Source organism: Sebastes umbrosus, chromosome 14, assembly GCF_015220745.1.
Source record: "Sebastes umbrosus isolate fSebUmb1 chromosome 14, fSebUmb1.pri, whole genome shotgun sequence".
Classification (NCBI taxonomy): Eukaryota; Metazoa; Chordata; class Actinopteri; order Perciformes; family Sebastidae; genus Sebastes; species Sebastes umbrosus.
Genome location: NC_051282.1, coordinates 19,145,158 through 19,168,282, shown reverse-complemented (window position 1 = coordinate 19,168,282; position 23,125 = coordinate 19,145,158). Strand labels below are relative to the sequence as shown.

General features: G+C 37.2%; 1 protein-coding gene across 1 annotated transcript; it reads right to left on the bottom strand.

The window, feature by feature from the left end:
* Positions 1 to 7,322: 7,322 nt before the first annotated feature.
* uncx (UNC homeobox) lies at positions 7,323 to 12,452 on the bottom strand. The gene is made up of 3 exons (XM_037793614.1): positions 11,213 to 12,452; positions 9,722 to 9,897; positions 7,323 to 8,727 (listed from the first exon to the last, which is right to left on the bottom strand). Exons 1-3 carry the CDS (start codon positions 11,532 to 11,534, stop codon positions 7,696 to 7,698), a joined length of 1,530 nt encoding a protein of 509 aa, XP_037649542.1. The 5' UTR covers positions 11,535 to 12,452; the 3' UTR covers positions 7,323 to 7,695.
* Between the last annotated feature and the right edge of the window lie 10,673 nt (positions 12,453 to 23,125).

Below are 23,125 nucleotides of genomic sequence, written 5' to 3'. Positions count from 1 at the left end.
AAATGTCTTTTTAACCATTTTAAATGACCTCTATGGTCATATTGTGCACTTATTTAACAATATATGCCAAAAAAATTACAAAAGAAAAAACGATTTCTTCGTATTTTTATATCAAAACCAAATCATCTTTTCTTCCTGTAAAACAAAATATGACATGTGCTTACGTAAGCTAGTACCAACCAATTTCAACCAATAATATCATGACATCCATCCATCAATAAATCATAAATTGCGCTACATTATAAGCCTGACCACTCTTTAGCGGTCCAGTCAAATACGAAGGATTTGATTTAAATCCCTCTTGTAACTGTACACTGCTAAAATCTTGTTTCACTGGGGAATACGTCACAGTACAGAAGCTAAGGATGCTCTAACATCCGTTTCACTGGGACTTCAAGAGAAGGGTTGCTCTATTAATCCATCGGGGGTGTTGTTGAAATAGTTCATACTGTAACATACTTTTGATTGTGTTGCATTTTGACATACTAATGTAAAAAAGAAGCTACACAATATAGTGTGTGCCATCAAATTTAAAAATATAATGTAGCAGGATTGAATAAGCTATCCAGAGGATATTTGAAGATTCCACATACATACATAACATGGCCAGCAGTCTGCCAATCAGCCTGCACGTGTACGAGATTGGAGCCAAATGGAGTCCAAGGATTTTATTTTAAATTGTTTAAATCATATTTTTTTTTCATAAATAGAATCACCAGAGAAGGTGATAATTGGTATTTATAGATATATCGCCCTATTGCCTTACAGCATGTTGTATTTTGGAACAGTATCAATGTGTTTATACATTAATGCAAAACATTATTATTCACATAACTGATGGGTTAACAGTATCATGAAGTGAGTTATCATGTAGACTATAATCTAATTATAAGCTAATGCTTATTATGTACCAATCTGTTTGATAAAAATTAGCAGCCTAGTTAGTTAGTGAGAGTTATAGTGGCTTAAAGGAACGGTGTGTAACATTAAGGGGGAACTATTGGCTGAAATGGAATTTAATATTAATACGTATGTATTCTTTAATGTATAATCACCTGATAATAAGAAGTGTTGTGTTTTCGTTACCTTAGAATGAACCGTTTATATCTACATAGGGAGCGGGTCCTCTTCACGGAGCCGGCCGCCATGTTTCTACAGTAACGGACAAACCAAACGCTGGCTCTAGATAGGGGCATTCGCGTTTTGGCGTCGGCCACTGTAGTTCTCCTAAACACCTGGCACACTGGACAAGTTTCAGTAGGTTGCAATCTGCAACCTCACCACTAGATGCCGCAAATCCTACACACGGCACCTTTAAATATTTGGGTTACCTTGGCCCGTTTGCTGCTTCGTCTTTGTGTGGAGGTTGTCTAGAAGATCTTTGATTTATAGCCTCAGCTAATATCCATGCATCAAAAGCATACCACCTCATGTAAAAAACAACAACAAAAAAAACACCTGCTATGAACTAAACTGAACCGAACTATACCGTTAATGTTCTGCCTACACTCTACAAGGTATACCAACTGTATAAAGGCTATACCAGAACAAGGGCGTCTAGACTCACCACACAGAGAAATACATTCAAAACTGAGTTTGTTTGGTTTATTTTAGATATTTGATGTCAAACTCACCTACAGTAGGAGTCGGGTCGGTATACAAGCCTCTTAAATTTCACCAGATTTGATAGCAACGACAATCTGAGACGTATGGCGTCAAAGTGTTTCTCAAAAATGAGTGATTACTGAAGTACTTTCATATGGTCTTCCAAGGGTATGTAGTCATTTTAGATGCTGTGGTAGAACGTCAACATTTTGATACATGGCGAGTTAAACGTGAAAGCTGTCAGGTTTATGTATTAAAGACAATGAGGTGTCAGGAAGCAGTTGATCATTTGATTTGACACGTATGTCCAAGCATGTCTGCCAGTAGCCTTACAAGAAGACCCTCTTATCCTTAAACTACCAGGACACGTTTTAACACATCATCTGCTTTTTCTACGATATATTTTTTTTGTTCTATGAATTGTAAGTTTGTGGCACAATATAGGACACTTTATATAACGAGGCCAGGCAGATAGTAACAGGTGTGACCATTCTGAGAAAGACTCCAGTCACCTCTCACATTATCATACAAGGATGCAAGTGCTCTTATTGTGAAGAGGAGTCTAATATCTAATCCTTCCCTACAGCTATTCCAAGACAATATGGAGCCGGCATAATGCAGAAATACGCAATATTTAATGAGAAATGCATTTCTTTTTAAAAAGGAAGAGGGAAATGGTGCGTTATTGCACTTCAGAAAACTGACTGCACCGTCTCTGTCTTCTGCATTGTGTTACTTTCAAAGTAAAAAGACGATTAGAGTTGGTTGATTGGTCACCGAGGGACATATTAATTGGTATTATTTTCATGTGTTGTTATAGCAGTAGTTCTCAAACTTTTACATTACAGTTTACAGTCTGGGAAACACAAAATATATATATATATATATATATTTATCTAAAAAGGAAAATTGTATGAATATAAGATGATGAGTGTCAGCCCCTCAAGTGGGTTTAAAAGATAAACGTTTGTCCTTTTGCAAATATTTATCTTTATAACTCATTACCAGGTTTTCTATTTGGTCTTTTAAAGGTCACATTTCTCAAACCACAAGGGAATGCAATGTTCTGTATGGTTTTCTAACAATTCAGCCGTCATGTTGTGGAAATGCACTTGTTTGTGTCATATTTGTTTAGTACTTTTTTGAGGAAGGTAATATTGAATACCTTATTTACCAGAAAGCTAACATCTATATTATCATGACAATTGCCACATCATGTCACTATATCACCATCTCTTCATCCTTAGCTCAATGCAGATCAATATTCTATAATAAACAATGAAAAAGCACATTTTCTTCTGTTCATTTTTTTCCATTTTTGGTTGAATTTTTCAGTGTTCTCGAATTGTTTTCAGAAATCTTGGAGAATTACACAAAGATCATGGAAACTTAAAGCAAAATAAAAACACCACAGGAGTTATGATGTTTTACCATGACAGCAACACATCTGCTACAACATAAAGTTGTAATATTTGTATCCTCTTTTTATCCAAATTGTTTTTAGTAAGCTTTCCAGATTGGGTGATAACTTTGGCATAAAATGCACTGGATAAAATTAGTAAAAATATATTTAATACTTTGGGAGTAGTGTGAAAATCATCAACCTCAAAAGGGGCATTTTTTTTTTACAGGAAAATAAATTTAAAAAAAAAGTCAAAGTGTAGATGGTCTTCAATTAATCTTATTTAGCAAAGACTGCTATTTTAATGAATCTTTAAATTCACCTAAATTTGAGTTTTTTCGCGTTAACAGCACACAGAAACCTGAGCAGCCAGTGTTCAAGTGTCATTAACTAAATTTTGATTAGAGGGATTTTTCGCAAAAAATACTCCAAGATAATTACAATTATTTTAAGGATCGTCCAGAAATCAATGCAGATGGTAATGTCAGGCTTATCCCAGGTATGCGCAGGAAAGATAAGAGTGATTAAACCCACCGGCGCATTAATGAGTATGTAGATGTAAAATAATCCTTAAAAGGCATGGCGAGGGTTGCTGCAGGAGAAGCCAAATGTCAAGTGGCATTTTATTTTATGGAGGGATCCTTTTTTTTAAAAAAAGGGACACGGTTCTTTCTTATCCAAACTGAGCCCTCAGAGCCTCCAAGATCTCATACAGAGACACAAAGAGCACAAGAGTAGCCTGAGACACACACACAGAGAGAACACAGGTTGGCCATTTGAGTTGATTTGAGCATGAAACTTGTAAAAATCCTTCCCTGTCACAGCTATTTGAAAAATGCATTCATTTGAAATGAATAAAGCAACAACTTAAAATGATACTCAAGGAGAAAACATTATTTCTTCAGAAAACTGACTCTGTCTTCTGCATTGTGTTACTTTCAAAGTAAAAAGACAATTAGAGTTGATTGATTGGTCACTGAGGGACATATTAATTTGTATTATTTTCATGTGTTGTTATAGCAGTATAGTTCACAAACTTTTACATTACAGTTTACAGTCTGGGAAACACAAAATATATCTATATTTTTTTTTTTTAAATGGAAAATTGTGTGAATATAAGATGATGAGTGTCAGCCCTTCAAGTGAGTTTAAAAGATAAACGTTTGTCCTTTTATTATTCTAAAAAATGATTTATTATTTTGGTTGTTTTTTTTAAGGTGTTAGAGCTATACATTTTTTTTAAAGAAAAATCTAAAATTCAGATTAATACCATTTCTGCAATAACAGAAAATAGCACAATTTAACATTTATTTCTGTCATCCAGCGAAGTAAAAGGAGAGCTATTTATGTCTAGTTTAGTTGGCTATAATAATATGGGGGGGAAATAAACCCAATCTAATGTGTGTGATGGAAAACATTTGGTTAGTCATTTGGCTTTGGAAATGAGAGGCTTATTTCTGAAGACGCTGATGATTTAAAGGCTGCAGCTCGAATGCTGCAAATGAGACCCTTTAATATCATGGCCATAATTAATTGCGCAAATTTGTTTCTATTAAATAAAACTAACACATACTGAGAAAACTCTATTAGCCTTAATTAAGCTTGATATCCTAATTTAGGGGGAAATGTGTGGTTGAAAACAAGCAGGTTTTTGGTTAGATTTTTTTCTCTGTCTTTCTCTGATAGTGGAGGAAAAAGCCTACCAGCTTTTCTGCCTTTGGGCTGCTTTTCCTCTCCTTTGAGAGTTGGAAATGAGAAATGGAAATGGAAATACCAGGAGGTGCTAAATTAGCTGCCTGATCTGCACTTATTGCCGCATATACAGGCCCCTATTACTTTGCCAATCTGTGCACCTCTTTTTAGCATTCCGGGCATGCAGAAAGCTTCGAGATAGCAGATTTATCAAATGGGGAAAATGAATGCATGATGATCAGTTAAATTGAAAATCAGCGTCTGCATGACAGCCCGACCTGACACCTCCGTAATTAGAAAGAAAAATGATGGCGTCCGATGCATAATAGAGCAAAAACAATTTACACTCTCCCACATAATGATCCAGGCGTTCAAATTGAAAATTTCTCCGGGTATAAATTGAATTCATAAAGTATGATTCATGGACGACACATCTCCTGGAGGCTGCCTGGGCATATCGATTGATAGTTTGTCTTGAATCGTGCAGCGTGCAGCTCTCAAGGCAAGAAAAAGCTTAACTACTTAAGCAAATCGCTAATTTCACCTTAAGGCCACCAATGTGCAGCCAGCGATACTCCTATTCAGTGCGCTAATGAATTATGGATGAACTGGGCATACGTCCCAAATAGCCTAAAAGAGTAGCATTGGAAAAATACACACCGAATAAATCTTATAGGGGTTATTTCAAATCGGCCTCATGTTATCCCACAATTTAGTTTTTTTTTTTTACAGAATTAAAAATGGATTTATCAATTTCCAGCTTGAATTGTGTCACAATATTCCTAAATTAATAGTGGAATTATAATAAGATAACATTGCAAAAGTTCAGTTAATATGAGATTTTTAAAAAGATTCATGTAAACTCAACTGACTGGAATATTATGGAAAAGTTAAAGTGGTGCCATGGAGGATGAAATAAATAAATTAATACACATTTTAAAAACAGCATAAAGCAGCCCCATGTTATCCCACAATTTAGTTTAGTTTCTATGTTTTTTTTACAGAATTAAAAATGGATTTATCAATTTCCAGCTTGAATTGTGTCACAGTATTCCTAGTTAATAGCGGAATTATAATAAAATGTAAAATAATATTGCAAAAGTTCAGTTAATATGAGATTTTAAAAAAATCATGTAAACCCACTGACTGGAATATTATTTAGTTTAGTTTCTATGTTTTTTACAGAATTAAAAAGAGCTATGGATTTATCAATTTCCAGATTGAATTAAGTCACAATATTCCTAGTTAATAGTGGAATTATAATAAGATAACATTGCAAAAAAGTTCAATTAATATGAGATTTTAAAAAGATGCATGTAAACTCAACTGACTGGAATATTATGGAAAAGTTAGAGTGGTGCCATGGATGGAGGATGAAATAAATAAATAAATGAATAGACATTTTAAAAGCAGCATAAAGCAGCATGCAGACACAGAGGATCCACCTCTAACCCTCAGCAGCCTCTGCAGGCCTAATCTCCTGCATGTTTTCTGTGTGTGTGCCATGTTGGCTGTGTCTGCCCCTGCACCCCCCACCACCACCACCACCAACCTAATAAGACATTGCTTCCTAGAGCAAACAGCTGCATGGGTTTGAAAATTTATGTAAATATTTTGAAAGGGACACTGGCTCAGAAATTCATTTGCGCCGGCTCAGACGTAAAGCTCACCCCTCTCTGATTATTTTCAATTTATTTGCAAATCAAGACCCAAAGAGAACACTAAAGGGCTTGTGGATTTTTAACAAGGACGCTATAGCTTTTTTTTTATTTTAAGATTTTTTTTATGTTATTACACTGCACACACAGCAGCCTTGACATTTTTTTTCCTTTTGGGTCGACGTGATATTGTGGTCAACACAGCTAATATTGCAAAAAGGGAGCAGATGTCCCAGATCCCTGCATGGCTTTCCCCTAGGGACCACCAACCCTATTAGAACAAATGTGTTCTGCTATTGTAAATAGGCACGTTTTGCCTCAGCCCGTCCTATTACAGCCGACGCATGATCAATAGGCTGATAACACAGAAACATCAATGTAAAGCGACAGAACAATGAGGGATATCATCGAACATCTATCTTAATATAGCCCTGCTACAAGGGGGCCCCTGACAAAGTGGAGAGAGAGGAGAGAGAGATGGGGGGATGAAGAAGGAAGGAAGAAAAAAAAAAAAAAAAAAGCTCATGAAAATGCCTCCCCACGAATCCCCATCTCCTATCCAATATGCACAAACACACACACTCCCAGCTGCCGGGGCTATTATTTTCCTATTTCAATTTGACACCCAGGCCTTTTCATGCTAATTCTATTATTCTTGGAAGTTTATGTGATTTCATATCACTAGAAATCGGTAATGTATTATAACCCCCTTTGAGCTAAAATAAACTGAATCCCCCTTGCAGTAGCCACCGGGAAAATAATTACTTTCATATCAAAACTCTGCAGGAGTCGAGCGGGTCCTTTTTCGCCTCAGGCTCGTAACCTCATTTCAGTGGGGGCTTATAGATGAATAAATTTGTTAAGGCAATATACAAAGTACAACATGAGATTTCTTAAGAAAAGCCCTTCCTTCCTACTGTAGGCTACTGTATAGTCCATGTGCTGCTATTTAAGGTCTCACACGGTTTCGAGGTGCTTGTATACAATAGATTTATTTAAGAAAAAACCTTACATATATAAATAGTATAATACCTTTTTTTTTTACAGCTCTTGAGGATCTTTGTTGGTCTTTTTTTTTTTGACAAGTTATCACACATTAAAGGATATCTAGAGACTTCCTGACTCACACACACACATACATACACACTCGCAGAGAGGGAGAGAGAGAGAGAAGAAGAAGAAGAGAGAGAGAGAGATAGAGAACACACCATTGTCAAAATATCAGCAAAAGTGGGGAAAACCTATGATGCAAAGATGTCTGGTTAAGCTTTGGCCTATAATGAAAAGGTGTCGTTAAGAGGCTATATCACTATTTTTTTTTTTTTACCCCCAATGATTTTATTCCATGTCGACATCTTCTTTTTTAGAGTCTGTTGTCTTTGTTTGTGCTGGACTGTCACTGAGGACACACTCAGGGTGCTGCTCCTTGATCTCTAAATGCTCTTTTTTTCTGTCTGCATCGACTGCAGGCTTATTATTAATGAGTTGTGGACTGTGTTCGTGCATGGCGAAAGTCGTCGAATCGCTGCAAATAACAGAGGTCTGAGTTTTGCCAGTGGGAAAGGCAGTGGTGTGTGGTGAAAGCGTCTTGTCCTCTGACCCCACCTGTGCTTTATTTAGAGGTGCGTCTGCAGAGTCCGGCGAGCAGCAGCAGCGGACAGTGGTATGGTTTCTCTCTGACGCTGGTGCGTCACTGTCACAGCTCGCTACTGGTGTTGTTGTTGTTGTTGTTGTCGTTTTCAGAGCAGTTTGAGGAACAATGAATCCAAGTGGCTGTGTGATGGGATAGAGCAGGAAGTGTCCTTTACCAATTAAAGGCCGTGAGGACTGTAAGGCCGCCGGGTTGCGTCTCGGTCTGGAGTCAGAAAGGAGGCTCTCGACGCTAAAAGGGTTCAGTTTCTGCACGCTGGACGCACTACTGCTGCTGCTGCTGCTGCTGTTGTTGTTGATGTTGCTGCTGGAGCATAACAGGCTTGAGTCCAGCTCGGATCCAGCACCAGCAGCATCCCGGTCCAAGTGTCTTTGGTTCTGGTGGGTCTGGTGGAGAGGTGTTTGGTCGCAGCTCGATTGGTTGTCATAAGGCGGACCAGTGTGGTCGCTGTCGGTCACATGCGACAAGCCGCTGTCGCTGTCTGATCCCGGGGTGTGAAATAAATCCCCGGCAGCGAGCCTGTTCTGGGACTTGAGCAAGCGTCGCTCCTGCTTCCGTTTCTTCTTCTCCATCCGGTCCAGCTCTCTGCGGGCGATCTCCTCCGGGTCCATGGGCTCCCCGCTGCAGGTGGTCGGGTGGGCGTTGTGAGCAGGTCGACCTGGACCTTTCTTTGTGTTCTCCTTTTTCCTCCATTTGGCTCTGCGGTTCTGAAACCATACCTGCAGAGAAGACACGTGTAAAATGTTCTGTCACTGCACAAGGGGACATTATTTAGATAGAAAAAGGGGTCAGTGTTTTAACAATATGGGAATTAAACAAATAGTGAAGTTACACCTGGTTGTTTTCTATGCAGGCCTTTAATTATAATGCTCATTATAACAGTCTTTTACTCATGGATTTTATCTTGGTCTCTGTCTGTGGATATGTGTGAGATTTTGTTGTCTGCTCTGTTGACCTGTTTTTATTCTGTTTTTATTCTGCCTTTATGTCTGTAAAGTTTTGGTCAGCTCATGTTGTTTTAAATGTGCTATATAAATAAATTTGACTTGACTAATTAGGCCTTTGATTTAAAAAAAAAAAAAAATCTGTGCACACAAGGTTAAAAAAATTGGGATGAAGCTAAACAAACTTTATTTAAAGTATAGGTCAGATTTACAGGTCTTAATTATTTTTTATATATATAAACTCTGCAATTAAACTTTTCACTTTGATATTTTCATCAACAAATATATTCTTCTAAAATAAAAATAAATCATGTCGGTATATTCACTCGTGCAATTAAACTAATTGAGGTCAGTATATACACTGAATATTTTTTTTGTATTTCTGTTAAACAAAGATTGTCAATATATTTGATAAATATATTAAAAAATAATGTTGTTAATAAAAAAGACAAAATATTAGCCGGCAGTAAAGGCTTCATTATTTTTCAAAATAAAAGCTGTAATTAAAATTGATTTATTGGACTAACATAAGCCATGAAAGGTCAAACAGCACACATCCATCTAGTGGTGTCCCTTTAATTATTTAAAAAAAATTATTACAAGGTGTATGTTATGACCCAAAATTAACCTTAATCTGAAGATTATTTTTTTCAGCAGTTTGGACCATGAAATTGAAACACTGAGCCTTTGTCATGAATTAATTAATAAAACAAAGGAATAAAAGACAAGCTTTAAAATGATATATGAAGGAACAAAAATAAATATTTACCTGAACTCTTGATTCTATCAAATCCAATCGAAGAGCCAGAGCCTCCCTCATGAACACGTCTGGATAGTGGCTCTCATTAAAAGCCTTTTCTAATTCCTCCAGCTGCCAACCAGTGAAATTTGTGCGAGTTCTCCGTCTCTTGCAACCAGGACTATCTTTGTCTGGGTCCCCCGAGTCTGACAGCAAGAATGAGAAGAAACGTAAACAAACAATATAATCCTATAATATATATATTTTTTTAAATTACTACATTTCAACACATTTCTAACAAGACTGCTTTCATGCATCTACAAGAAAATTCAGCAAACTTTACAGCTGATGATAGATAGATAGAAAGCTTTATTGTCATCGTATTAAATACAACGAGATTCACAGTTGCCACTTCTGGTCAGTGCTTTAAAACAAATACTTAACGAGACTAAACGAGGCAGATAAAACATATATAACAGGTAAAAACACACACAGTTATAATAAGACAAATAAAATAGGTAAAGTAGATGTAATAAATAAATATAAACAGAAGTGTTACACTAGAAGTATAAAATATAAAAATAGATGTAATGTAAACAGAGGTAATTGCACTTGTAAAACAGGTAGAGTAGATGTAATAAATAAAATGTAAACAAAGAAGGTGATTGCATTTGTGTATAATAAACACATGCAAGATCAAAATCTGTCGCCTTTTTTTCTGAATGAAGAGGGAAAACCCTTCAGATGTTAAACACATGCATTTCCATGCTCTAGTATTTCCTGACTGACATGGAACATTGTTTTGTGCTTTGCATCTTCAGCTTTTCAGAGATGGGAATGAAGTGGGAGGATGTGTGTGTGTGTGGCTCAGCTTGTATACACCACCAAGAGGAGAACTTGTATCTCAATATCCCTGTCTTTGTGTATGTTTCTGTCTCAGTGCAAGCAGCCGACCTATAGAGTCGAATATTTTTTTTTAAATTACCACATTTCAACACAACCCTAACAAGACTGCTTTCATGCATTTACAAGAAAATTCTGCAAACTTTACAGCTGGAGAAGGTGATTGCATTTGTGTATAATAAACACATGCAGATCAAAAAATCTGTTTTTTCTGAATGAAGAGGAAAAACCCTTAAGATGTTAACACACATGCATGTCCATGCTCTAGTATTGTTCTAGTGCTGTTCATAATAAAACAGCAATGACTGAAAACCAAATTTCAAAATAAATTTGATAATATTCTCTATTTTTGATTATCAATAAATCTCCCAAATCCCAATAAATCCAGAACATTAATACCAGATAGGTACAAGGAACATTGTTTTTTGGGTGCATCTTCAGCTTTTTGGAGATGGGAATGAAGTGGGAGGATGTGTGTGTGATGCTCGGCTTGTACACCACCAAGAGGAGAACTTGCATTGCAATATCCTGTCTTTGTGTCTGTTTTTGTCTCTGTGCATGCAGCTGACCTATAGAGGAGAGCTTGTTGTGTGTATATAATGATATAATGTGTCTTACCTGACAGTTTGTACTGCTGATTATCTCCATTCATCCCGCAGCCCGAAGACAAGAGGTTGTTGGAGCTGCCCACTGAAGCCGTGCAGGAACCATTGAGTAATCCGTCTATTGAGAAGGGAACAACCGCGGACGCAGATTGAAGTTGATGCCCGGCTAATTCGTAAACGTGATGGTGGCTCAGATGGTACGGGAAGCCCACCATCCCGCCGAGAGAGCCTCCGAACTGGGCGTGAGGTGCATCCAGTATCCTGCTGTCCATCATCCCGCCAGGCAAAAAAAGAGGGAAAAAACGACGTCTGGATGGGGAATTTTTAAAAAGCATGCAGTGAGTGTGGCCAACGAGTAGGGGACATGATGTGAAGGGAGGGATGAGCTGTACTTTATCCACATGAACCCTCCCAATAATTAGCCCATCAGGCTCTGGGAATAAGAGACCCAATGAGAGGCGGTAATGGGCTGTGACGTCAGAGGCGCGCTCTTCTGCAAACGCTCCCCCTGTATCGATTGCTAATTAAAGCTGACATCCACCTCAATAAACAATATCAGAGCTGTCACAACAAGACAGGAGGGCTTTGATAAGAACTACATCGCAACTAACACGGGGGACCCACCACCACCACCGGGAGGAAGAAGGCTCAGAGCATCCCGGGTAGGAGGCGCTACAGGCGGATAGGTTGGGCCAAGAGGAGCCCGGAGCTTTTTGACGCGCGGTGGAGGTGGAGGCGCTGCAAATAGATGAATATTATGACCAGAGTACACACACGCAAAAAAATATAATGTTTTAACAAAGTTAAAGCTGTTTGTTCGCATTATTTTGTATCTTTTTTTTTTTTTTGTAAATCTTTCTTGGGAAGTATAGCAGAAAAAGTGATTAAAAATGAGGAAAAATATATAATATTTTAACAAAGTTAAAGCCGTTTATTAGCATTATTTTATATCTTTTTTTTTTGTATAGGCAAATCTTTTGGAGAGGTAGCAGAAAAAGTGATTAAAATGAGGAAAACTACAATAATAACTCATAATATAGACCAGAGTACACACACAAAAATATCATATTTTAACAAAGTTAAAGCCATAGCTGTTTATTAGCATTATTTTGAATCTTTTTTTTTTTTTGTATGGGTAAATCTGAGGAAAATGAGGAAAACTACAATAATAACTCATAATATAATGTATTCAAATATTAATTTCTCCTGTAATTGAACTGTGGCCCCTGAGTTAAGATAACCCCTCCTCCCCCCCCCCATGTTATTTATGGATCATCATTTAAATACATTAAACCTTTACAATCAAGTCCACGTGGTAAAACAAAACAGGGTGATTGTTGAAATATGGGTGTGTTTAAAAGGCACAAAGCGAAAGTGAAACTATAATATTTTAATGTTACAAGGCGAAAGCTTCAGTTACTACCAACAAAATATATGACCAAATAAAGGAACTACTAAAAGAATATAATAACAAAACAGCAACTAAATACTCCTATATATGCATCATCTACAACATTTCCTGTCAGGAAACTAAATTGCAAAGCTCCTCCACTTGTGTGCAACCCCCCTGCACTCAGTATGTGACCAGCCTAAATCCAAATCTGCTCATTAGGTTTTTTCAAATAATTAATTCGACTTTATTTATCCCAAGTCTGGCGCTGTCATAATGTTAATCAGAGTTGAAATTTCGCACCCCACTCATTCCCTGACCCCTTGGCACCCGGATTGGCATGTTGTAATAACCTGAATCTCTCAACAGAAGCTGCGATAATTGTTACCCTATTAGCATGCAAATTGTTTAATTAATATTATTATGAGGAAGTATATAATCCGCTCGTCACTTGACCCCCAAGCCCAAATAACAACCCCTCTGTATTGCAGTGTGTGTAGCCTTACATTTTAATGAACTCCTCAGAAATGATCTCGCCTATTTATCCATCTTCCAGCCTTTCGTCTTCTGAAGCTCTTTTGTATTTTAACTTTAATTTTAACGCACACGGACAAGATCTTATGAATAATTCCTTCCCCATTCATTTCTTTCTTTCTTTTTTTTTTTGAACATCTAAAAATTCAATAATTGCTTTTCGTTCATTTCCAAGCATATATATGTGCTGTCCCCCAACACACACATACACACGCAGAGAGAGGGGCTCAATGAAAGGCAGCCCTTGACACAGTCTCCAGAGACATTGCATTTAAATCCGTTTTTCTACAACCGGGTGACATTGTCAGATTCTAGCTTTAATTAACCCGATAATAAGGCGAACAAGGCCAGCATTCAGCCGCACTGTTGCTCTGCCTTGTTACCTTTTTTATAACTGGCCCTTTTGGCAGCTGTTCACATGGAAAAATAATAATAAATATGTGGGTTTTTCTTTTTTATCCCCCTCCCTCACTGAGAGTTTTGAGTCGTCTGTTTTCAGCTGGACACATCGTCTTTATTGCATTTTATGTATTGTTGATGTTAATCAATAAGAGCACAGGAGGCCTATAGACTAATTGATTCAACTTTCCATCCAAAGAGATGAATTCCAGGAGGGCTGAGAGAGATCATGACAGATAGCATATACACCTCAGCACTGATCAGGGGTTTCACTTAAATATAGCATTTTATTTTACAAGGAAAATGGGTGAGCATAGACTAAAATGTGCATTTATGTGGATTTCTAAAGAATATTGTGGAGAATTTGCCCTTTCTAAGAAGAATTGGTAGTACTTACTTTTTAAGATGTCTACCCCAACTGCCCCACAATCCCAATGTTTATAGGCTAGATGAGTGGACTTCAATTGTTTGCCACCATTTTTGCATTTATAGTCAGTGTTTTTAAATATTGTGTTTTATTTTAGAATAGTCAGAATCAGAATTAGAATCGTGTTTATTGCCAGGTGTAAGAGGTATACACTAGGAATTTGCTTTGGTTTTATTGTGATAATAGTGATAATGTATTTGCCAAACAGTGCTTTTTCAACTACTGAAATACTGTAGCTTCATATTCGTGTTGATTTGTTATCAACATCATTGATTATGCAATGCAATCCTCGTGCTTTTGGATATTAATATCCACTATTTATGGGATTTACAGAGAATATTGTAGACAACTTGGCCTTTCTCAAACAACAAAACACTGCTTTTTTCCTGCTATTTGATATTTCACTGCATGTGTCACCTCAATGCGTATAACCCCTTCAACTTAAGCACCTTTTATAAGATAAAACAGCATTGCCGCCATTAGAGATTACACTTAAATTTATTCTCAAGAGTGACTGGAAGATAGTATGACCAGTAACACACCCTGAAGCCTGGAGAGTGTATTATATCTATGATGAGATGATGCTTTTAGCCACTTTACACTCGGAGCCAGACACACGTTATTGTTTTCTGCTATTGTTGCTTCATGCCAGATGTTTATTTTATCATTTAGGAGTGTTAAATGTTGTTAGAATCACTTAAGGGGTTGCTCTTAAATCCACTACTGATGAATGAGGTGAAGAAAAACAGCAGTGGCACTGACGGAGTGCATGGGAAAGTCACACACCAACTCTCCACACTCACTCATTCACTTACTTAGACTCGAATCAAGAGTTCAAAAGTCCAAATGTACAGCCTAGAAATTCACACACATGTATTCTTTGCACCCCTCAAAGTGTCTTTTTGAGGCTAAACAAATAGAAGTCAACCACCTCTAGTTGCACTTTATCTTTTCCTCCCTAAATACGACTCTTTACTGACAACTTTACATGTTGTTTGAGTCTCCTAAGAGGATTTTGGAGCTCACCTGACTCTAGATAACCAGATAAGTGAAACTCATAGGCGTGCCAACTTAATATAGGTGTTCTAATGATAGCCTACACCCCAACCCCCCCCCCCCTTTCCTAAAAACAGACACAGGTCTTATCAAGACGCCCATCCAACAATGATGCTTACTTTAGCAGCACAGAATCAAATTCATTTTTAATTAGGCAGGCAAATTAATAGGCAGCAGTTTAGGAGTTTAATTACTCAATTAACTTCACGCACGTTAATTTTTAACTATCTAAATTAGGTTGCACATTATTCGATTTGATGATAATTATAGAATTAAATCTAAATTAATTGTTTTGGATGATTTGGATGAACTAGATGCAATTCCAATTAAACAGTAAGGGAGGAAAAAAAAAGAAGCTGGATGCCATTTTAAGCTCGCAAATCCTTTGATTCGATTTTAAGCAAGAAACTCTGCCTGGAAATTTTTCCTCTGATCCTACAAATTCTCTCTCCCTCTAATCCCACAATTAAAAGTTTCCTCCCATCTAATTATCTGTAATTGTGCCGCTGTCAAAGTAGAATGGAGAAGTGAAAGCGATTGATTTGGACTTTTAATTCAGTTCATTTCTGATAGAAGAGAAAGTAATTCCCTTCAAATTACCTCATTCAATCCTGACACCCTAATGCCCTTCAAAATCTTTTTTTACTCCCCAGCATTTATATATTAAAAATGAAGCTAGAATGACTAGTGCCTCCTAATAATAATAACCAAACTTCCATTAGAATAATAATTTCATTTCAATTAAAACTGACTTATCACCTTTGCTAAAACGTGCTTAATATGCCGAAAATTATCAATGCTTGAAGGAGCCCAAACTGGGGAGTCTAATTGTAATCAGCAAATCAGAGGTGCTTGTCGCTGCCGTGCCTTTGCAGAGAGGCAGTCTCGGAAATAGAACTAATTTACTCAACTCCCCCGGGAAATCCGCTCAACAGATTAACATTTTCAAAATATAGTAATGATATAATTTGAGAAATGGTGACGCCAATTTGTGAGGAGCCTTTGTGCAGGATAATTTGCATTTTTTTTCCTCCTTCGCCACCGCCTGCATTTTGCCCCCGTTAATTACAGCTCTGCAGATGAAGGGTGTGCTGTTTGACTCAGTGCTTATTATTCAACTTCAATATAATAATTCAACTCTACAGGAATATAAAAAAGTGTAGCCTATCCCAATTTTAAGCCATCCTCCATATAATCCCAAATGGTTTTGGATGGGTGAAAATGTGTGCATATAGGTATATAGTCTGCCTGTCACTGTGGGTGTCTGTTATTATTATAACTCATATAGCTGCTGTGCATGACTCTGTGTGTGTGTTTATAACAAAAAACACTTGCAAATGATGGGTTTGTTTGATTTTAAGCACGTTGGACAGCATCAAACACCCCAAAACTTACAGTCTCCTGAGAGAGATGTGTAATAAACAAACTTCCCTACATCTACACAATGCATTATGCAGGTGTATTAAACTGTGATGCGTCTGCACTGAACAAGTGCGTTCACAAGACTTACATCGCTAAACTTTGGCGACTAATCCAAGTACACAAACTGTGGATAAAGTTGAGGCCAGGCCTGAGAAATGAAGCTATTTATTATTATCCTCAAACTAGTCGCTGCAAGGGCTTGTGTAGTTTATTCTGACTGCAGCCAAATTGGAAGTGATGGCAGGATAGCTAGCAGTCCCTCGCCGTTTCCTCACATTACAAAGAGATCTGGTAGAAACTGAGCGGTGACTGTACTCTGCAGCCCGGCCATCTGCTGCTATACAGAAAATACCAAACACCCCAGAGATATTTACTGTAGAAATACACTGCAGCAAAACAAGACAACATGTTCTGACACAAAAAGACAGATTGAAGCTTAATGTGAACTTTTGAGACGCATGCTGAACAAACTTACGAGGCTTATCTTTTACCACTGCTATTGCTGTTCTTTCCCACAGAAGATATGTTGCAGAAAGATGTACATTTTGGACATGGTTGTTGTCAGATCACGTGGTCCACAACATACAGCCCACTTTATGGTTACATTCTGCAGGAACACAACCTCTCTCATTCATCCAGCATTTTGTTAGGAATCAGTCACTCACACCTTATACATATGGCGCACTAGTGTACCTACAGACCTTTGGGCCTCCTTGACCTCCTCATCCAACGTGAATCTCAAAAGACCTGCTTCAGTGTGCATAAAAAGACCTGTTGTGCCCTCTAGTGGCTGTTTGCTTTCCAGTGTTTATTCTATATGGTGTGGCACAAACATGAGTGTTGACCTACACATATAGACACAAATATAACAAACAAATGTCTCGAGAGGTTTACATCAGGACCAATAATATGTGGCAAGGTGAGGACAAGCGACACGTTTTTGTGTCTGAAACATCCAGTTTGTCAAAGTGTTTTTTAACAAGAGCTGACCTCTGACCTCTAGATTTCCCCACAGCAATCAATGAAGTGTTATTAGGGCAGTATTTTTTCACTAAACAAGATAGTCAAGATGCATTGTCTAAAAACAAGTCCTTATATCTCACTGAATGTTACTTGTTTGGGGTGTTATATTAAGTGTTAGGAGAGATATTTTGACTGCTGATTAGACAGATATACTTGGTAAGATTATGGTCTGCATTGAAGGTTATTAATTTTTAAATATTTCCTTTCTTGTTTGAGTGACTGGAAACATATTTTAAACGTGTTTTTATCAGCACCTTCCTTTCCCAGGTAAAGAACACAAGTGGATGAACAGTTGAAAATGAGCCTTTTGGTTAAAACTGGCACATACACATACAGTGATGCTGGTCAATGTGCTTTAATGTACTCTCGACATTATTCAACTGCACTGCTGAGAGATTCCGTAATCCTCTAATATGACTGATAATCTGTAATTGCACATTTAACAGCAACTGCAGAAGAGGTGCGGGTCTGCAGCGTGTGTGGAGGGCCAGGTGTTTTCAGAGCGGTGCCATCTGGACTCGGCGTTAGCAGCTTAGGAGGCAGGTGTTGCGGAACAGGAAAGAAATGTATGCTCTCTGTAACTGCCTCTGTCTGCTGCTGCTGATGTACTCTTACATTAGCCTATATATGTTCTATTAATGTCATTTAAATCAGTTACTTTATTGATCCCTTGTGATAATTTGGCTGAAATATGCAGGAGAGTGATGGCAACACTGAAACAGTGCAATATTCATTCAATCTATAGAGACTTCTAATCAATTATTATGTACTGAAGAACATTTAAATACATTAAATAGACTGTTGTTGTATACAGTGTTGTGGCTTTCATGTTATAATGAGAATTTAATGTAAAAATGAAAAGAGAACTTCCATCTCAGACAAGATTTCCACCATGCGGTGACAATATACAGACAAAAACACACCGTGTCTCTATGCATGGTTCCTCCTCAGCTCAGTGGCTAGTAGAGGAATCCTGCTGCCATCAACTGGTAAAACTTGCAAAGACACCACTCAGCCTGGATGCATTAAACCTAGAAGTCCTCTGCTCTGATAAATTCACACTTTAAGCCATCAGTTTGCAAGAGATTTAACCTGCACGCCATCTAAAACAATGTTGGGGTAGATTTCACTCCATTACACTCACTCATCTGACAGAGCAGCCCAAACTCAAACTCAAAAAGATCCGTTCTCTGTAAATTGTCAAAAGATTGGATGATTGGACTTGACTTTAAAAAAAAAAATCGATGTCAAAATGTGATACTGGAATTATAAGGCTCTATCTCACTTTTTAATAACGCTGAGTTACACACATTTTCATGAATGCTGAATATGACTTTAGGCTTTTTTCAAAGACTCTTTTTGGGGTTTAATATTTAAAAAGATAGAAAAGCACATTATTATTTTTTTTTTATCTGGCTCACCAAATCTTCAATGATCAGTTTATCAGAGCTGCTGTCGGCCCGCTGGAGAGAACCTTATATTATGACTCCTATTAAGTCTAAATCAACCCTCAACTGGTGTGCATATTTCAGATATTATATTATTGATGCCCTGAGGGGATATTCACTCGTTACAGCGATACAAGAAAAAGTCTGAAGAGGAAACAGATAGAACTATTTACAAAATTGAATACAGCAAAATAAGAAAATGACAGCTATAGACATTATATTCATTAAAAAGTACAGAGTCAAGTATTGAAACTCTGCAGACCTCATTGAGGGGTAGAATTCATTAAGAGTCATACTGTAATAGTTTTCAAACTTTTTCCTCAGGGAACCCTTTTTTTTTATCAATGAGTAATCTGACGACCCCTGATTAAGTGACATATTTTATGGATATTTCACATTATATTCAATACATAACAAGAACGGTACAGAACAACTGATAAATTGTACAATTTACCCAAGTAGTGAACGCAATAACTGCAGGAATTTTGTGTAAAACGAGCAATTTGGATGAATTTTGAGCAGATTATTTCTCGTGAATATTGCATCTGAGATGAATTTCCCTGTTATTTTTAAGAACTTTTAATATAGATCCCTGTATGGTGTATTTCTGTAGAAATTTTATAAATTCAATGTTTTCTTCTCCCTGATGCTTGGCCATTGCTCTATTAGCTCTTTGTTTTTTTTTAACTGCGTACTCTTATTTTTTTGGTTTGTATCTTAAATAATAATCCAGAGTTTAAAAATGAAATGTTCTTTTAGTTTTCTTCACAGAAGTGAATGAAATGCTGAGATATAGACCAAATGTTTATAGTTTTTAAAAAGTTGTCTCACACCCCTTAAAATCAAGAAGGCCTCTCGACCCCCCGTTAAACTTTGGCGACCCCTAGTGGGGGTCGGGAACCAGTGCTGTAGTACGTATCATAATATAAGTACAGTTATTGTTAAAATTATATTGATATGAGTGAATACAAAATATTTGAAATATACAGTATTATGAATATATAGCAGAATATGTAAAACATTGCATACACGACAAAATATAAAATATAGTAGATTAATATGTTTTCTGTAATCCAGGAAATAAGGTGCAATGATAACTCCCCCATATCTGCTACCTAATGTTGAACTGGGATCAAAACCACTCATGCAACTGTATTATGGGAGAGATTCTCGAAGGCTCTGGAGGTGTAAAATAGTTAGAAGATCTCACAAAGTTTAAAATCAAATCTGTTATGCCTGCAAGGCCAAAAAGAGTTCCCACGGCAGCTAACAATGTAGTTATGGAGCACTCCGGACATCTGGTATCTAAACCAGTGGAGTAAAGTAACTACGTACATTAACTCAAGTACTGAACTTAAGTTTCATTATCACTTTCTGCTACTTTCTACTTCTACACCGCTACATCTCAGAGGGAAACGTTGTACTTTTTACTGCACTACATGTATCTGACAGCTTTAGTTACTTTACAGATTCAGATTATCCATACAATATATAATTAATCAACTAATAAATGATGATGTATTATTGTAGATTAAACTACTCAGCATATATAAAGTAATTAAAATGAGCTCCACCTTCAGCTACAACATAAAATTGATGGACACATTATTGCATCAATAATTCTGATAAAATAATATAATAGGCTATGTATTATTCTGTATAATGAGTACTTTTAATTTTGGTACTTTAAGTATATTTTGATGGTAATACTTTTACGTAAGGAAGATTTTGAATGCAGGACTTTTACGTGTAGCAGTGCATTTCTACACTGTGGTATTGCTATTTTTACTGAAGTAAAAGATGTGAGTGCTTCTTTTAACTCTGATCTAAACTGGGCATTATGGCTTAGGGAGGACATTTTCTGGAAGTCAAATACTTTCCTCAATCTATCACCTTTATGATGATGGACAGCTCATAACAAACAGATTAAAAACAACAATAAAACAAAGTCAAATTCTCGTGTCTCCCACAATGCAACACTCACACACAGAGTCCAGTGAGCAAATTTACTTCCTAAAACATATAAACCAGCAGGAGCCCACTGGCCTTCTATTAAAACAGCCAGCTCAGCAGTTAAACTACCGTCTTGCTGCCCACTTTAGGGAAACTCTCAGGTAAACATGTCTTCACACAAACACCACGTCTCCTGGCCCTCACCTACAGCGCTCATCCCACGGCAGCACTCACTGACGTCATGAAGGGGTCCGGATTTTCCATCATATTTTTTTGGAAAACCCTAAAGTAGAATGAAATGTGTATTTGGGGAATCTCATAAGTTTCCAAATGGCTCCACCTTCACCAGCGCAGCTGTGCAGCAGAAATCACAGCGTGGGTGGGCACCGAAAAAACAAGGTGTAAGAGCCATGTTGTATTATGTACAGTTTTTTTTTGCATTTGATTCTCATAGCAAAATTACATTGTGTTATTCATGTTTGATATGAATTAGAATTAAGGTAATTAGTCACGTTGTAGAATGGGCTTTGATCCATTTTGACCTGCTATTGGACAATTTGGATGTGTCCCTTTAAGTGTGATTAGTGTGAGTTAGGCTTCAATGGAGCAGAATGAGGAGCAACGATTTTTCTGACCACAGATTGTAGTCTGTATTTCAGTTATTTCCAGCGGAATTGGTCCAAGATTGCATATGGATATATTTTTTATTTTTTTATTTTCGTGGAATGGTAAATGGTAAATGGACTTGCATTTATATAGCGCTTTTCTAGTCTTCCGACCACTCAAAGCTCTTTACACTACATGTCAGCATTCACCCATTCACACACACATTCATACACTGATGGCAGAGGCTTCTAAGGTGCCAACTTTGCCCATCAGGATCTAATGTAAATACTCATTCACACACCGATGACTATGCCTTCGGAAGCAATTTGGGGTTAAATGTCTTGCTCAAGGACACATCGACCTGACCAAGGAGAGTGAGTGGCTGCAGAAGGCAAGTGGAAGTTGGACATGGTAGTCTACGTGAGTCAGAAACCTTAACATTCTGCTAGAAGAGGCTGGCGAGGATGGTTTATAGCAAGCTGCCGCTACACCAGATGGGCCGTCCAACACCAAACATCTACTTAGTAGGTCCTGAAATGCATATGTTAACCAAAATAGGCCATTATACAACTATACTTGCCTGACTGCACCTCAGTGTAATCATACAAGCCTTAAACGTCATCATCAGAGGTAATGTTACAGGCAACTGACATGTATATATGCATACTGTACATATCACCTACGTCGTGTACATAAAGCAACCTGTTACATTAATCATTCAATATTTATTCCAGCATCTTCTTTTTTTCCTCTTGCTGCATTTCTATTTCCGGATGTACAATGAGAGCAACATAACCAGAGTCAAATTCCTGTTATGTGTATATAGGCCTGCTCACACCTGGCCAATCAAGCTGATTCTGATCCAACAAGACAAACATTAACAGCATGACATAGCCTGGCACGGCGGCCACATATACACACACACACACACACAGCTGGCAGCAGAAACATCAGCATAAAATCCAATTGTACCCGAACAAAACTAGTGTATAGGGAGACCGGGGTTGGTTGGCACACAGCTATGTTCCGGTCCTTTGAAGGTCACAGAAACAAAAATGGAAAATCAAAATGTTCATCTACTTGACCTGCTCTCATCTACTCAAACATCTGAAAGGCACTAACTTTTTTGGTGAGGGTAACATTTCAGTTTTATATTATCGAAAGTAAAAAAAAAAGTGGTTTATGGACAAAATATTATAAAACTGTGTTAAATAGTTATATTGGAAATATGTTACTTCTAGTTAATAGACAAAGGAATCAGCTACATTTTGATACAATATTTTAAAGTCTGTGATGAGTGATGATAGCTGGCTGACATAATTTCATCACAAAAGCTGCATCAAATGTGAGCGGGGCTGGTTGGCACTATTTAATATGACTGTTAATGTATATTTTGTTGGGGTATTTTGATAGATTATAACTATTTTGAAGGGCTCGTTTGTAGGGCTGTCAATTGATTAAAATATTTAATCCTGATTAATCGCAAATTAATCTTTGTCAACTGTTCATAAATGTACCTTAAAAGGGAGATTTGTCAAGTATTTAATACTCTTATTGACATGGGAGTGGACAAATATGCTGCTTTATGCAAATGTATGTATATATTTATTATTATAAATCAATTAACAACAAAACAATGACAAATATTGTCCAGAAACCCTCACAGGT

Excerpts from the sequence above, each read along its gene's own strand:
- uncx (XM_037793614.1), bottom strand. The coding sequence starts at position 11,534 with ATGCTTTTTAAAAATTCCCCATCCAGACGTCGTTTTTTCCCTCTTTTT. Across the intron at positions 9,898-11,212 it reads TCAGCAGTACAAACTGTCAG|ACTCGGGGGACCCAGACAAA; the intron begins GTAAGACACATT and ends TCTTGCTGTCAG. Across the intron at positions 8,728-9,721 it reads TGATAGAATCAAGAGTTCAG|GTATGGTTTCAGAACCGCAG; the intron begins GTAAATATTTAT and ends TCTTCTCTGCAG.